Below are 17950 nucleotides of genomic sequence, written 5' to 3' on the forward strand. Positions count from 1 at the left end.
TTTTCTTACAACGAGTCCACCGTGAACGCCACTTCCTCGAAGGTTTGGTGCATATTCTGCCAAATCTACTGATCTGAGCCATTCCATCACTCTATGATTGGACCATTGTACTACTTCTGATGATGAAATATTATTCTGTATTGCAGAAAAAATGCATAGTAAATACAATAAATTAGTCCACCTCGATGCTGCTAATAAAGTGCTTCTTTCTAAATATTCAGTAATTCTTCCTTAATCTGTTCCATAGGTTTTATTCAAATTTCTTTTCCCACACGGAGTCCATCTTATCTGTAGAATCACATATAAATATGTACATGGCATTCATATTTCTCTGAGCAGAAGCAAAAGGCAAGGAGAAATTAACTAGCAAGCTTGCCTAGGAACGAAAAAGCTTGATAGATTTCCTCACTAATGGATATAAGAGCACTGAGTCTAGGAAGCAAAAATCAATGACTTTTATCTCACCTCATCTGCTGGTCTTCTGCGTAAGCAATGTGGGTTAAAATTGTTCAGGTGTAGAACATGAATGGCACATTTAATGCTGAGGTGATGTAGCTGGCTTGTAACTTTGAGGAAGAGGAGGTCATTCTGTAAAGGAAAGTATTGTTTAACGGAATAAAGTTGCTAAACTTTAGAATTAGAATTTCTTAGAATTCTAAGAAAGCAAAACAACACGTTTTTTCTTTTTTCTTTCCTATTGAAGCCTGTATGTACCATCACTATGATTCTTAGTACTGTTGCCAGAGGTCACAAAATAAGAAGGAAACACTGTTTCTTGTTCTGTAACCACAGAATCTTCTTTGTATAGGTAATCCTTGACTGACAACCACAACTGGGAACAAATTTACCATTGCTAAGCAAGGCAGTTGTTAAGTGAGGCATGTCTGGTTTTATGAACTTTTTTTGCCATAATTGTTAAGCAAATCACTTGGTCGTAAAGCAAACCCGGCCTCCCCCATTGACGTTGCTTGTTGGAAGATGGCTGGGAAGGGCGCAAATGGAGATCGCATGACCCTGGGACACTGCAACAGTCGTAGATACATGCTTGTTGGCAGGTGCCTGCATTTTGACCCTGTGACCATGGGAATGCTGCAGCGGCTGTAAGTGCAAGGATCAATCTTAAGTTACTTTTTCCCCCAGTATCATTGTAACTTTGAATGGCTGCTAAACAAATGGTTATAAGTTGTGGACTAACCTGTATGTGGTTTATAAAATATTGGGGAGGAAGTGGAATGTGCCTTATGCAACTAATTAGCAGGAGATTCCCCCTCCATTTTATAGGGGCTGGAGTTCTGAAGTTGACTGTTTCTTTTGACTATTGTACATCTCAGTTCTGGATCCAAAAACCTGGCTTTGTTTTTTTCTGTTTACTCTTTTGCATTATGATACTGGCAGTGTATATCCACACATTATGGATACATGAGAGCCAGTTTGATTAAGGCATCAGACTAGAACAGGAGTTTTAGGCCCAAAGCCATCTGGGTGACCTGGATCCAATCCCTTTCTCTCAGCCCTAGAAAGGAGGCAGTGGCAAACCACTGCTGAAAAACCTTGCCAAGGAAACTGCTGGGACTTGTCCAGTCTTTGAAAACTGAAATAGAACACGACTGAACAGAGAAAAAGTGTGTACATAGTATGATGTTTAGATTGATCTACTATTTAATATAGGAACCAGAGGTGGTATTCAGCAGGTTCTGACCAGTTCTGGAGAACTGGTAGTGGAAATTTTGAGTAGTTTGGAGAACCAGCAAATACCACTTCTGACTGGCCCTGACCCATCTATTCTCTGCCTCTTGAGTCCCAGCTGATCGGCTGGGTCTTCTTTTGTTGTCCTGCACAGGAGAACGGAGCTGGAAGCAGGTTAGTGGGGTGGGGAGGGAATGGGATTTTGCAGTAATCTTTCCCCCTAGGAATGGGGATTTTGGGGTGGGAATGGAGATTTTACAGTGTCCTTCCCCTGCTATGCCCACCAAACCATGCCCACCAAGCCCCACCACGGCCACCAAGCCACGCCCACAGAACCAGTAGAATGTTTTTTGGAATCGCACCACTGATAGGAACAATAATTTTTCTTGGGATCGAGATGTGGTGCAGAATGAGATTTATCTTCTTTGCTAGTATGATTTTAACGAAAACCATTCCCTTGTTTTAAGCTATAGCAGCAATTAGTGTTGGTTTTTTTTTTTTAAAAAAAGTATGTGTGTGGGAGTCTTCCATTGTCATGTTTACCATGAATATCCAAAAATGGTCTGGATTGGCTACCTGTCCACTCAAAGTGTCTGGAAAGTTAAATACTGACAATACTTGGGAATACAAATTCTAAATATGGTTTCGAAAGAAAGGAATGCTGGGATAAAATTATTCTTTTCTGCTCCATCTGAATGAAAGAAAGGAACTTTTACTAGTCCCAAACTTTGAAAATAAGGATTTTAGCTTACCACAGTTAGATATTGTAGCATTCTGCCATCAACTCGTGATTCATGAAACTGATCTTTGTATTGAGGTAAACCAATATCATCAAGCCATCCTGCGGAATACACATAAATATATTTTACTGCTTAATAAAAAAAACAATTCACTTGTTGACAAGACTAAATTTTGTTTTTGCAGAATCGTGTTTCTAGCTTCTTATATTCTCTGGAGAATAATATGATTTCCATCCCTGTTTGTGCCCATTCTACATATTTCATATTTTCCCCATCAAAACAGCTTTTTAAGAAATTTAATCTAATTCCATCTAATTTCATGGTTTATATAAAGCAATACAAAGCTCAAAAACATGTCAGGGAAATAAAACTGAAGAAAATGAAAAAAAGCCTCTGTAATGTTTCTAGAGATGAAATTGAAGTTGAGTAAGTTTTTTAAAAAACCATATACAAATTTCTAAATTGTAAAGTAGGCTAAAAACATAATCAATCTTTTCATTTCATTTTGCCATTTCAAATACTTACGTGTAACCCAGATATGATCTAACTCTGCAGACTTTTCATCTTGTTTTGTATTTATAGCTTTGACTGCCAAAACCAATTTCTTCCTGTGTAAAGGATGCTTAATTCCTAACTCCTGTAAAGGGAAGCAACGATGATAATTTAAAACAGTACCTGTCAACTTGACACACCTTCAAATAGATCACAAATACACTGCGTTCTTGAATAAAAGATACTAGGCTGAATTGGAAATTGGGAATTTCCAAAGTAATATTAATGTTTTAATGTTTAAACCTCAAGATATCCAATTTGTTGTCTGCTAGTCCAGGACGTAGAGCTGCTAACAAGAGCAACTCTTTTGAATTCAATATATGCATGGCTGATTTTATTTGGAAATATGGCTCATAAATAGTGATGTACTTTACTTTTAAGCTTAAAATATGCCGAAAAAAGTTATATGTGAAAAAGGCTTGTGCAAAATCTTTCTCTCTTTTTCTCTCTCTCGCCCCCATGTGTATAACTGTAAGAGAAAAATAAAAAAAGAGAAATTGATTTTGAAAATCCTTATAAAAATGAACACGCTAGGAAAAGCACATACAAGAATATGCATACATTCTGTCCAATTTGCACTGCCTTCTGCATTGTTTTCAGTTTTGTTGTATGAAAATTCTGGCAAATCAACCCTGAACAAATGTTTTAATTCCCCCCTTTCTCTACAATGGCAACCAAGTTTATATACTCTCCCTACAAAGATATATTTATATGTGCATTACATAATTAAACCTCCTTATTAACTAGAGTTGTATTAGCAATGCCTGCTATTGGATTTACAAATCCTATTATTTGGTTTATATTAGTAGAAGTTTTAGGAATGTTCATGAATTACTGGTACAAAGGGTCTTTGAAAATCTTTTATTAAATGTGGACAGCAGCTATAAAATAAAATAAAACCAATCAAAATAATCTGAAACACTCCCTTGAATCATATATGCAGCATTTAAACATGACTTATTCTGTCCCTCTACTAAACTTCTAGCATAACCTCTATAAGTGACTATGATTAAAAACAGTGTTCCCTTCCCCAAAGAACAAAGGTCTTACGTAAAGCAATCTGACAATTGCCACTCATTTTTCCTGCTTAGACCTCTGCTTTATATTTTTGGGAGATAATCCAACCTTTGATGTACGCTATGGGGGAGATATTGCTGCAGCCCAATCAAATATCACTGGGGGTTAATGATTTCTTTTATATTTTCAAAATTACATATCACAGAATAACAGAGTTAGAAAGTACCTTGGAGGCAGAGGTGGTATTCAGCAGGTTCTGACCAGTTCTGGAGAACTGGTAGCGGAAATTTTGAGTAGTTTGGAGAACCGGCAAATACCACCTCTGACTGGAGATTTTACAGTATCCTTCCCCTGCCATGTCCACAAGCCACACCCACAGAACCGGTAGTAAAAAAAATTGAATCCCACCACTGCTTGGAGGTCTTCTAATCCAACCTTCTGCTCAAGCAGGAAACCCTACACTATTTCAGACAAGTAGTTATCCAATCTCTTCTTAAAAACTTCCAGTGTTGGAGCATTTACAACTTCTGGAGGCAATTTGTTCCACTGATTAATTGTTCAAACTGTCAGAAACTTTCTTCTTAGTTTCAGGTTAATTCTCTCCTTGATTAGCTTCCATCCACTGCTTCTTGTCGTGCCTTCAGGTGCTTTGGAGAATACTTGACTCCTTCTTTGTGGCAACCCCTGAGATATTGGAACACTGCTATCATGTCTCTCTTAGTCCTTCTTTTCATTAGACTAAGACATACCCAGTTCCTGCAACCGTTCTTCGTATGTTTTAGCCTCCAGTTCCCTAATCATTTTTGTTGTTCTTCTTTGCATTCTTTCTAGAGTCTTAACATCTTCTTTATATCATGGAGACTGAAACTGGATGCAGTATTCCAAGTGTGGCCTCACTAAGGCATTATAAAGTGGTACTAACCCTTCACAGGTTAATATACAGTATCACCTGAATGTACCAACAACCAGAAAAAAACAACCAGAATGAATTCTTAATGGCATTTTTAGTATTCTAGAATGTTTACCTTTTCCATATCCTGAGGTGTTGCTGTCAAAAGTGTATGTCCAGATGTTATCCACTGTCTTGCAAAAATGACATATTGACCAAGGCCAAAGTCCTCAAGCCAGCTGCAAACACGTTCAGTGCCCCATTGGGCAAATGGGGCATTATGATCACTAAGAACCACAATTAAGGAAAAGAGATTTGCATTAGCATATTATTATTGACAACCTGAACTGGGACTAAGATGAAAGATTAATGGAATATATATATATAATGACTTGGGAAAATACCCGAACAAAGTTGAATACCATACATGTAAGTACCTGCGAAAACTTAAGAATCTATCTATCTATCTATCTATCTATCTATCTATCTATCTATCTATCTATCTATCTATCATCTGTGAGTCAGACTTTCTGTGAGATAGACGAACACAATACAGATGGCAGATGAGATTCTGCCGAAACGTTGCTACAACTTTAAAAGCACAACTGTGATGACGTGGGAAAATACCCGAACAAAGCTGAATACCATACATGTAAGTACCCGCGAAACTTAAGAAAACACACACACACACACATACATACATACATTCGTATTTTCACGGGTACAGGTATGCAGGTCTTGGCGTGTTCATAGGAGATTACAGCACAAGACCCAGGATGTCACAACAATAGAACTCAGAATGTCATCACACAGCCCATGACTCAGGTCATTACGACCCAGGCGATTACAGCACAAGACCCAGGATGTCAAAACAATACTACTACTACTAATACTACTACTACTAATACTACTATACACTACTAACTAGAGCATACAAAACATTTGCTAGACCAATACTCGAATACAGCTCATCAGTCTGGAACCCACATTACGTATCTGATATTAGCACAATTGAGAAAGTCCAGAAATATTTCACAAGAAGAGTTCTCCACTCCTCTACTCGTAGAATACCTTATGCCACCAGACTTGAAATTATAGAACTAGAAAACCTTGAATTACGCCGTCTTCAGTCTGATTTAAGCATGGTATATAAAATCATACATTGCAATGTCCTACCTGTCAATGAATACTTCAGCTTCAACCATAACAACACAAGAGCACACAATAGATACAAACTCAAGGTTAACCGCACCAAACTTGATTGCAGGAAATACGACTTCAGCAACAGAGTGGTCAATGTCTGGAATACTCTACCCGATTCTGTAGTTTCTTCCCCAAACCCCCCAAACCTTAGATTGCCCACCCTGCCTTAGACTGTCCACTATTGACCTCACCCCTTTCCTAAGAGGTCTGTAGGGGGCATGCATAAGCGCACCAACGTGCCTACCGTCCCTATCCTATTGTTTCTTTTATTTTTCTTTTATTTTTCTTATATGTACCCATTTCATGTATTCATAACTATATATACACTTATACTTATTATCTTGTAAACAATTGACAAATCAAACAAACAAATAAATAAATAAATAAAATAAATAGAACTCAGAAGGTCATCATACAGCCCATTATCCGGGTCGTTACAACACAGGAGGCTGATAGACACACAGCCAATACCTCAGCCACATATGTTCTTACGAAAAAGCCAGCCAATCTGCAAGTATCAAATCCACCAACCAATCAAGAAATGACAACACAGCCAACCTCCCCACCAGTATATATAGGGAGACGGTAGCTCCGATCACACTTTGCTCACACAAGCACGAAGCCGAAAGCACCTGAAGATGGCGAGTGGGACCTCGTCGAAACATTGCCAAGATACTCTCAATCTTACACGGGAAAAGACTCGAACATGCCAGGACCTGCATATGTATGTATGTATGTATGTATGTATGTATGTATGTATGGTATGGTATTCAGCTTTGTTCGGGTATTTTTCCACGTCATTATAGTTGTGCTTTTAAAGTTGTAGCAACGTTTCGGCAGAATCTCATCTGCCATCATCAGGCTTCTGTGTTGTGTTCGTCTGTAAGTCAGACTTTCACAGCTGTTTCAGTTTTAAATTTGGGGCTAGACTACTGCTGTGCCAGAATTGTTTTTTCTTCATCCTGATTGGTTGGGAGTCTTGGTCTGTGTTTATTGGTCTTGGAATTTGCTGTGTTCTGCTTGATTGGTGTTTCTAATATCTTCTGTCTGTTTTGTGGCTTTTTTTGTCTTGATTGGCTGGCAACATTGTGTTCCTGTATTGGAGGCTTTTAGTGCGGCTTGGCTCTGAGTAAATGGACGGCTATCATTTATTAGGAAGCTAGGTTTCATCTGGGTGCCTGGTTGGGGTGTGTTTGAGCTGGAAGTATCAGGGGGGATCTGTTTGTGCCCAGGTGTTTGCCTGGCTTGTGGTGTGGATATTTTTTTGTTTGTGAGTGCAGGCTTCCAAATAATTGACAGTCTGGTGGAATCATCTCTTCTATTCATGCTTTCAGGTCTTTTTTCAATCTCTATGGCTTCTCTGATAATTCTGTGGCTGGGGTTTTCTATAGTGGCTAGGGTTTTGCTGCCATTGAAGTTGATGCTATGACCTGTTGCTTTCATGTGTTGGACTAGTGAGGAAGTGTGTTCCAGCCTTTTTACTGCATTTTTGTGTTCATCCAGGCGGGTGCTTATTCTTCTATTGGTCTGTCCAACGTATGTGGCAGGGCATGATGCACAGGGGACTTCATATATGCCTTGGTTTTCCAGGTCAATTTTATCTTTGGGGTTTCTTAGGATGGCTGCTATTTTTCTGTCTGTTTTGAAGGCAGTCTTGATGTGATGCCCATGTAGTATCTTACTGATTTTGTCTGTAGTACCTCTTATGTAGGGCAGGACAGCTGTTCCATAGGTCTGTTCATCTTCTAGGTCTCCATTATGTCTCAGTGTGTTTTTGTGGATCAAGCCGGTGATTTTGCTTTTGTGGAAGCCGTTAGCTGTCAGTACTTTAGTCAAGGTGCATAGTTCAGTCTTTATGTGTGTCTTGTCTGCCAGGCGTTTGGTTCTGGCAATTAGTGTTTTGGCCACGGAGTTTTATCTGTGGTGGGTGATGGTGGGATTGGGCGTTGAGGTAGCGGTTGGTGTGTGGTTGGTTTCTTCTGGTATATGGTGTGTCCTAGTGTGCCATCTGTTTTTTTGTAGATTAGTACATCTAGGAATGGTAGTTGTTTGTTTGTTTCCGTTTCCATGGTGAACTTGATTTTGGGATGTGCGCTGTTTAGGTGTGTTAGGAAATTGTTTAGGTTTTCTTTTCCATGGGGCGAAATCACAAATGTGTCATTGATGTATCTTAACCATAGTTTGGGGTTGGGTGGCATTAGCTAGGGCTCTGGATTCGAATTCTTCCATGAACAGGTTTGCAATGACGGGTGACAGTGGTGATGCCATAGGGGCTCCTTCAATTTGCTTGTATCTTTGTCCTTTGTATATGAAATATGTGTTGGTTAAGCAGTGTTCTGCTAGTTACATGAGGTGTTTAGCTGGTTGGTATTTATTTTTGATGATTTCAAGACTTTCTTTTATCGGGACCTGAGTGAATAGTGAAAGCATGTTGAAACTTACAAGCAGATCTTCTTGTTCCACTTGTAGATCTTTGGTCATTTCCAAGAAGTGGTATGAGTTTTGTACATGTGAAGATATGTATATATATATATATATATATATATATATATATATATATATATATATATATATATATATATATATATATATATATATATATATATATATATATATATATATATATATATATATATATATATATTTGTTTTCTGAGGTTCTCGGGTATTTGTATGGATCTTTGGTTATTCGGGTTTTCTCCCGCGTAAGATTGGAAGTATCTAGGCAACGTTTCGATGAAGTCTCATTCATCATCTTCAGGCTTCTGTCTTCAGCTCTGTGCTTCTCAGAGTGATGTGAGCTTGCAGCTGCTTCTTCTGACTACCAAACCAAGTTAACCAACCTACTCCTAGACCCCACATACAAACCCCTAAAGACAGACCCCACCACCTACCTAGAAAAACCACCAGATCCAAAATAAAAGCCTCCCCATCAGTGAAGAAATCCAGCAAAGAATCATACCCAGAGAGAAATCATCCAGATGCCCTAAGCTTTATGGTCTCCCAAGATACACAAAGAAGGAACTCCACTTAGACCAATAGTCAGCTCCATAGGCTCACCTCTACAAAACCTAGCCAAATTTCTCACCAAACAACTACAGCCCTATGCAGAATCCATCAACTCACATGTAAGAAACTCATTCCAGTTCATCGAGATCATAAAGAAACAAAACTTACAACCCAGCGACCTACTAGTGAGCTTCGATGTCATATCCTCTTCACCCAAGTGCCAATAAAAGAAGCCTTGACAGCCATCCAAAACAAATACAACCCTCCCCAGCACATCCTAGATCTGACCAACCACTGTCTATCCAATACATACTTCACCTACAACGGACAAAAATACAAACAAATAGAAGGAGCACCCATGGGATCACCCTCTCACCTGTCATCGCAAACCTCTACATGGAACACTTTGAAACACAAGCTCTAGAAAATATGATCACAAACCCAAACTCTGGCTCAGATACGTAGATGACACTTTCATAATCTGGCCACACGGGAAAGAAAAACTGAACAACTTCCTTACACACCTCAACAGCCTACACCCCAAAATACAATTCACCATGGAAACAGAAGCTAACAATCAACTTCCCTTCCTAGATGTCTTGGTATACAAAAAACCCAATGGCTCCCTAGGACACACCATCTACCAGAAGAAAACACATACAAACCGCTATCTACATGCACTCTCACACCACCACCCAGCACAGATCAATTCCGTAGCTGAGACACTCATCTCCAGAACAAAATGCTTAGCTGATGAACAACACCTAAAAACCGAATTAAACACTCTCACCAACGTACTCACAGCCAATGGATTCCAAAGAAAGAAGATTACCCACCTAATCCAAAAAGAAACCCCAACCAAAATCCAAGACAGAGAACAAGAGAATGGCAAAGCCCTCCTCCCATATATAAAAGGCACTACAGACAAAATCAGCAAGATCCTCCAAAAACACAACATTAAAACAGCATTCTGCACAAACAGAAAAATATCCACCATCCTAAGAAACCCTAAAGACAAAATCGAGTTAGAAAACCAAGGAGTATACGAAATCCCTTGCACCGCCTGTCCCACCACATACATTGGACAAACTAACAGAAGAATAAGTGCACGCGTTGAAGAACATAAGAACTCAATCAAAAAAGAAGAACCGACCTCTTCCCTGGTCCAACACCTCAAAGCCACAGGACATGAGATTGACTTTAAAAATACCAGAACTATCGCCAAAACCGAACACTTCAACAACAGAATAATCAGAGAAGCCATAGAGATAGAAAAACGCCACACAGCATGAATAAAAGAGATGACACCTCCCGCTTACCAGCCATTTGGAAACCCGCCTCATGAACAGACGAGTACCCAACATGATGAATGACACCAGACCCACACCCACGAGGGTCACACAAGATGCCACCACCACACTTCCACGTAAAAAGCAGACTCACACCCACACAGAAGATGAGACACGACCACAGACCAGAAGCCGCACTGCAGCTGCATCACTACCCACTTCAAACCCCTCTGAGCCATACATGAAGCGAACTGACCCCCACCATGAAGATGCAGCACGACCACGAACTCAAAGCCAAACAGCAAGATCACAGCTCACCAGCTCAAATCCCCCAGTAACTAAGACCAACCTGAGCACAACCAAGCCCCCACCTGAACAGAACACACCTCCAGCCAATCAGAACATGGCCAACCCCCAACCAATCAGAACACAGCCAAACCCCCAACCAATCAGAACACACCCCCACCCAATCAGAACACAGCCAAGCCCCCACCCAATCAAGTCACACCCCACTAGCAGTTAAAAGGAAGAAGCAGCTGCAAGCTCACATCACTCTGAGAAGCACAGAGCTGAAGACAGAAGCCTGAAGATGATGAATGAGACTTCATCAAACGTTGCCTAGATACTTCCAATCTTACGCGGAGAAAACCCGAATAACCAAAGATCCATATATATATATATATATATATATATATATATATATATATATATATATATAGAGAGAGAGAGAGAGAGAGAGAGAGAGAGAGAGAGAGAGAGAGAGATAGATAGATATAGATATAGATATAGATTAGATATAGATATAGATATAGATTAGATATAGATATAGATATAGATATAGATATAGATAGATAGATAGATAGATAGATAGATAGATCTTTGGTTATTCGGGTTTTCTCCGCGTAAGATTGGAAGTATCTAGGCAGCGTTTCGATGAAGTCTCATTCATCATCTTCAGGCTTGTGTCTTCAGCTCTGCTTCTCAGAGTGATGTGAGCTTGCAGCTGCTTCACTCTTTACTCGCTCACATCACTCTGAGAAGCAGAGCTGAAGACACAAGCCTGAAGATGATGAATGAGACTTCATCGAAACGTTGCCTAGATACTTCCAATCTTACGTGGGAGAAAACCCAAATAACCAAAGATCCACATACAAATACCCGCGAGAACCTCAGAAAACATACACACACACACACACACACACACACACACAACTGTAAAATTCTGACTCGCAGACGAACTCAATACAGAAGCCTGATGATGGCAAATGAGAATCTGCTGAATTGTTGCTTTGCCAACTATTAGTCACTTTAGATTAAAGTCAGAATCACTTAATCCCAGGATTATAATCATTATAATGTGGGGAGATTATATTCATAAAAAAACCTGAGCACAGAGAAATCCCACTTCATACTATCAAAGAATTTCCAACATAACTTTGCTTCCTTGCTATTGGTTTTTGTTTTCAAGAATAGGAAAATTTGCCATGTGTCACTTGCTTTTGAATATTAATAAAACTAGAATATTTCTCAGAAACATACAGATGAGCTAACCACATAACAGGACAAAAATAGAAGCCCAATAGCTTCAATATGACATTTAGGCTGGGTAGGCTTAGCAGCTGTAGCATTTCATGCTAATCCCATTGCAAATCAATTGGCTCTTTGGTCATTTGCTATGACTCAGTTTCAAACAACCAAAGTCCAATTTGATAAAGTTAAGCAAAGAAGCTAAATTTATTATTGTTTCAGAAACTGAAGTCAAATAGAACTGGAAAAAGAAAAATTCCCACTCAACAGTGAAGCTTTGTCAATAAGAATTATTACTGATGGAGGTTCCTAAACAATTGAATGTATCCTGTACAATTCCAACCACACATTTACCAATTAGGTCCTCTAGTCTAGAAAATAAATCTTGCTTTGAAAATCTCTACATAATGGTAAAACAATGCTTTTCATTACGGAGTGAATTTAACTCTGTTAAATGAAATCCACAGTTAAACACTTAAGAAAATAGTTAGCCACAAAAAATAAATAAATAGCCATCTTCTACCTCTTTTGACCCTTGGTATCCTTTGACCGAGATAACCGAGGTCCAGCTGTTGCACGGAGACCACCTCTTCGAAATTCAACCAAACCTAGATCGTCTCCAGGGAAATTTCCAGATTGAGTTCGACGTATCCTTTTATGGAGTTGTTAAAAATGACAAGTCATCAGAAATTCAAACACAGGCAGCAAACTTTACATACCAATACCTGAATTTTTAATGTCAGGTATATGGCAGTTTCTAATGTTTCTTCAGGTGGATTCATTAATCTATTACGTTGCTTCTGTTTCCTGGATTTTCCTTTTACATTTTGTTTTATTATGTGATTTTTTATCAGTTATTACTGATGTGTGCTGAGCATATAAATCAATATAAAAAAAACAAATAATCAAGATAGAGAGGGGGAAAAAAGCACACTTACTTTCCCCATATTTTTTTAATTCCTTTTGGACTTTTTTTATTGTCTGGAGATAACGGAGACTGTGCACCTGAATCTGTTCCAGATGACAAGGGTGAAAGTTCCTCTGAAGTTGTGTTGTCCATGTGGCCGGGGGCTCCTGTGAAATATAAAGGATATCTATGAAATTCCAGAAGCCCAAAGTATAAATCATATGCTCATATATATTTGGTGACATTGCAAAAATAAAAGCCTGCATCCTCTGCAATGTATAAACTGGTGTTCTATGGATAGAAAAAATAATTGTACATAATTTATTTGGTGTACAGTCATGTTGGCTATGGAAATGTCTTCCCACAATGTTGGCTCCCTCAGAAATGGACATGAGCACTGCCTCCTGGAGTCCAACACAACTGGATAAGGGAAACCTATAACTTTACCATTACCTAATTTATAACACTGAATGGATAGCTGAAGGCTTCACTGATCGTATTATAAATTGAACAGGGTGTCCCATGATGGATATTGGTAATTATAGCCTGATTTGTAACATGGATGCAAAATATATTTTTTCAAATGAACAGACTTCTCTATGGCATGGAATAGCCAAAATGTTTTCCCATAAGCTATGTTTTGCATGGCTTAATGGCAAAAATAAGATGCATTTTAAATATTTTTCCCAAACATGTTTTCTTTTGAAGTACTAAATACAGATTTCAAGGATGTCCAGCATCCATTAAAAACCACAGAATCCCCCGTGTTGCTCTCTAAACATACGTCTTGTACTATTAGGACCATATGTGGTTTTCACTTGCTGGATCAGAAATCACAATTTAAAAAGGCAACTCCCTGCAATTTGTATTTTCAATAAAGGTATTTATTTCTAGCATAAAGGTGGCATGTTGGTTAGGTATACAATACCTAATACTGGTGCACTGATACTCCTGATGCGATCTTCACTCATTCCAAGAAGCAGAAAGCCATATGAAGAAGCAAAGATGATGTAAAATTGAAGCAAAACAAAGTTAAAGAGAAGCAGAGAAAGCAAACAGACGAAAGAAGAAAAATAAAAAACATAGACAGGAGGCCAAAATAGCAAAGCAGATGAACTTGAATGCTCAGGAGCAGTGTGCACTATGCATAGATGAAAAACTTTTACTGTGAGAAATACACAATTTAAAAAAAATCCTCATACTGAATACTAAGGCAGTACAAAGAATAAATCAAAACATGTTATTATTCTAATTTAGAATTCAAACTATTCATAGCAAAATGTGTTAGAAACAAATCATGCTGATCTTCTATGCTCAGCTATCAGTTTTATTTATAAAGAGAGGTCAAAGATCTTTTTTCCCCAAGGAGAATCTATACATTTCAAAAGGACTGTTTACTATTTCAACAGTTCTGGGTTTTTGAGTGTCTCCATACTGTAAATGAAAAGCAGCAGCAGGTCCCTGTGGCCTACTTCTTAGGAATTCAACCATTAAATCATGCAACTTATTTACATGCACCAGTTAAATTTGTGACCAGCTTCAGCTGACATGATAGCAATAGCACTTAGACTTATATACCACTTCACAGTGCTTTACAGCCCTCTCTAAGCGGTTTACAGAGTCAGCATATTGCCCCCAACAATCTGGGTCCTCATTTTATCCATCTTGGAAGGATGGAAGGCTGAGTCAACCTTCAGCCTGGTGAGATTTGAACTGCCAAATTGTAGTCATCTGGCAGTCAGCAGAAGTAGCCTGCAGTACTGCACTCTAACCACTACGCCACTATTCAAAAAGACAGCAATTCAAAAAGTGCAATAGCTTTACAACAACATGTAGGCAGTGTATTAAATAATGATAAATTAAGACTGATGGCACTAAGGTAATACAAGTAAATAATGGAAGTTACCTTTCCTGGGCCTACACTGTCATTCACATCACTGCCTTGGTCTGACAGTGGTTTATTATAATCATGAACAGAGGTCGTGATACAGAGGTGTCCACAAGGTTTTTAATGTGTGTCACATATCACATTGTTGTGGCTGCCATTGTGACTTTTCTGCACACACCCCTGCAGTTGTTCATTTCCAGCCTTTGCAGTGGATGTAACAATTCAGTGTCCACAAAACTCTTCCCAGATGAATAGATACTCAGACTAATTATATTTTAGGGCCATCATTAACTAACTATGCAGCTAACAGTTCTGAATTCAGAGAATTAGGAAATCCAAATTTCTACAGTGTAGGAGCCATATTGATGGAAATTAAGATTAATTATTCTTATAACGTATTATTCTGACCAGTCCAAATTTTGCTCTGTGGCATTTTAAAAATATTTTTAAACCATACACAAATGCACACAGATAGCAAGTGCATTGTTGTTTCCATAGTACATACTCAGACTCTGTATGCCGTTGTCCTCATTGCCATTTATACAACATGGAGTAGCAGGTGTATTGTACAGATGGTTATCTCCGTTGTGTGCTGCTCGAGGAAGTTTCCCTGGCAAGGTTTGGTACTTGCTGCTTTTCACGTGAGATTTATTCTGTGTAGGTTACAATTTTTTTTTTTTAACAAAAAGAGAAAAATAATTAAGTCGATGTTGTTTCTAAACTAAGCTACATTCGTTTTGGTCAGAAGCTATCAGCATTTGTCTTCTGAGAAGTAAAAATATTTGGCCAATATAGAAATTCTCACTGTGGTCAAATGTTCTCTACTATTGTGGAGGGATGTGAGTTTCTGGATTAAAGAATGTATGAGAGAGCAGGATTTGACAGCTAAAAATAGAGTAATGAAGGCAGTGGTAGAGAAGTTTGGCACATATATATGTTTACATGCCACATATCAATATCGATAGTAATTATTTTATCTTAATTTATCCTTGTATGCTGCTTGTTGAATCACTATTTATATTATTTAAAGAAAATAAATACCACCATCCATGTGATATCTGGAACAGATGCACCATGGATGCCCCTAATTTATCTGACACTTGATAGCTCTTCCAATATACCCAACTCTGTGCTGAATAGTCATGGATAGCTTTAATGGCCCATTTAACTATTCTCACTGTTGAGTAGCCAGTACATTTTTTACAAACACCTAATTTTTATCATTTATAGATTAAGAAAGCTAGGAGTAATGTGTTAATATTTAGTACACAAGCACTTTGACATAACGTTATCCTATTATTCCCATTCATCAGCCTTAGAAAATGTTAATTTTAAGCCTTAACTTAAAATATTTATTTTTCAAAAAGTAAAAGTTAAAAGCTTGGCTACGTTGCACAGACTGCCTACATACAAAAATTCTTAAGCACACATTCCATGGTAACACAGTTAAGAAAATTATGCACAAAATAAAGAAATTGTTTTCAGAGTGTAAATGTTAAAATGGAGTTAATATACCTCTTCTTCTAGATCATGTTCTACTGGTTTCCCATCAACATGCTATGAAGTTGCAGGAAGGGCAATTTCAAAGTATGAGGGAGAGAAAGTAACAAACAAAATGTTAGTGTAGACATAAATGATGTGATATTTTAGTCCAGTCTATTGGATAACAATAATAGGTTTATTTTCTCCTCAATATGCAGTGTCCTGCTATACTGATATTAATGTGCATGTCATATCTCATAAGAGTACAGAGAAGAGCAACAAAAATGATAAGGGATCTGGAGGCTAAACTGTATGATGAATAGTTGAAGGAACTAGGTATGTCTACTCTATCAAAGAGAAGGAACAGAGGTGACACAGAAGCTGCCTTCCAATACGTGAGGGACTATTATAGAGAAGAAGGTGTTGTCCTATTCTCCAAAGCATTAGCAGACTGGACAAGAAGTGATGGGTAGAAGATCATTAAAGAGAGATCCAATCTAAAACTAAGGATAAATTTCCTGATAATGAAGATAATAAATCATGGAATGACTTCCCTTCAGAAACTGTGCATGCTCCTTCATTTGAAGTTTTCAAGAAAAGATTGGACAATCATTTAGTATAAGATGTTATGCTCAAGCAGGAAATTAGAAGACCTCAAGGTCCCTTCCAACCTTTTATTCTATCTTCTAAGTCTAGCTTCTACCAAGTCAATGGAATCTGTTGCAGGGGTTGCTACCGACACTACACTTATCCCAGTCACCTTACATTCATTCTGATCATTGACTCACAGAGAACAAACTTCAAAAGTTGGCTACTGCAGAAATCCATATATGTAGCACATGTTGGAAAATAGTAAAAATTACATTCACTCCAATCTCATAACTCCTCCATGAACACAATGCAAGATATACTAACTGTACTAATCAGCTTGTATTGTATCTGTAAATGGACTGAAAGACCTGCTGATTTCTCTTCAAAAGTGAGTGGCAATACATTATTGCATTGAGGTTATACAGACTGAATTTAGCAATGTAAATTAGCACAGAGAATGTACAATCTAATGCATGGAAGTGATACAAATCTTCTGCTCCATCACTGTATTATACTAAAAATAGGAATAGAACAATCTGTTTATAGTAAATTGAGCTGCAAGTAGGAGAGACTGTATTCTAATCTCGTCTAACCCCTGGTTTGATTGGGGGGCTCTTTATATGTGCAAAGGATTATGTAGACATGAAAGTTGGCAGTTCAAGAACTGTTGGCATGTCAAGTATGCACATATCCAAATGTGCAAATTCAAAGAAAGATGTGCACTGCAGGAAAAGTCGTTAATGGATGGCCAACAGTTTTATAAAACAAATTCTCACAAGTATGGAATCCTAGGGCTCCAGTATATGGTAAACTGGATGCTGCAAATGAAACAGAAACTGTAATATTCCTGATAAGCATTAACAAAACTGCCATTTCTGGCCTTAGGGTATGAGGTCTCCCTTTCATGTTTTTGGCCAGTCAGCTATTTCAGCTTCTGCCTAGGATCTATCTGCCAATTGCACGTAGTATCAACATAGTCTCTCACATCAGCGTTATATCAATCTCAATGTCTCACTACAAATCAATTACTTATATGCACATCCAAATTATACACCACAAAAGAACAAAGTAAAAATGCAAAAAAGGAGAAAATAAACCTTTGTATTATATGGTAATTGGGAAAGTTAGTTCTTCATTTGCTATGCATAAGAACACAAACTTATCAATGGAA

At 38.2% G+C, this 17950-nt stretch overlaps 1 protein-coding gene across 17 annotated transcripts in view; it reads right to left on the minus strand.

Moving 5' to 3' along the window:
* Window positions 1-17950, minus strand: part of PPFIBP2 (PPFIB scaffold protein 2) — a 161640-nt gene that overhangs the window by 7804 nt on the left and 135886 nt on the right. For 11 of the 17 annotated variants that reach the window (XM_087951025.1, XM_026664806.2, XM_026664805.2 and 8 more), the window contains 9 exons: window positions 16222-16263; window positions 15212-15359; window positions 12850-12985; window positions 12435-12563; window positions 5021-5171; window positions 2952-3063; window positions 2439-2527; window positions 466-588; window positions 10-135 (listed from right to left, as the gene is read on the minus strand). In XM_087951025.1, the coding sequence (XP_087807151.1) occupies window positions 10-135; window positions 466-588; window positions 2439-2527; window positions 2952-3063; window positions 5021-5171; window positions 12435-12563; window positions 12850-12985; window positions 15212-15359; window positions 16222-16263 (1056 nt within the window). Of the gene's footprint in view, window positions 1-9; window positions 136-465; window positions 589-2438; window positions 2528-2951; window positions 3064-5020; window positions 5172-12434; window positions 12564-12849; window positions 12986-13746; window positions 13780-15211; window positions 15360-16221; window positions 16264-17950 lie in introns of all 17 variants that reach the window. The other 6 variants (XM_087951014.1, XM_087951015.1, XM_087951023.1 and 3 more) reach the window with 2 other exon arrangements.

The sequence above is a fragment of the Notechis scutatus genome, chromosome 1 (genome assembly GCF_049901735.1).
Source record: "Notechis scutatus isolate UNSWTSFEM ecotype Mainland chromosome 1, rNotScu1.2, whole genome shotgun sequence".
NCBI lineage: Eukaryota > Metazoa > Chordata > Lepidosauria > Squamata > Elapidae > Notechis > Notechis scutatus.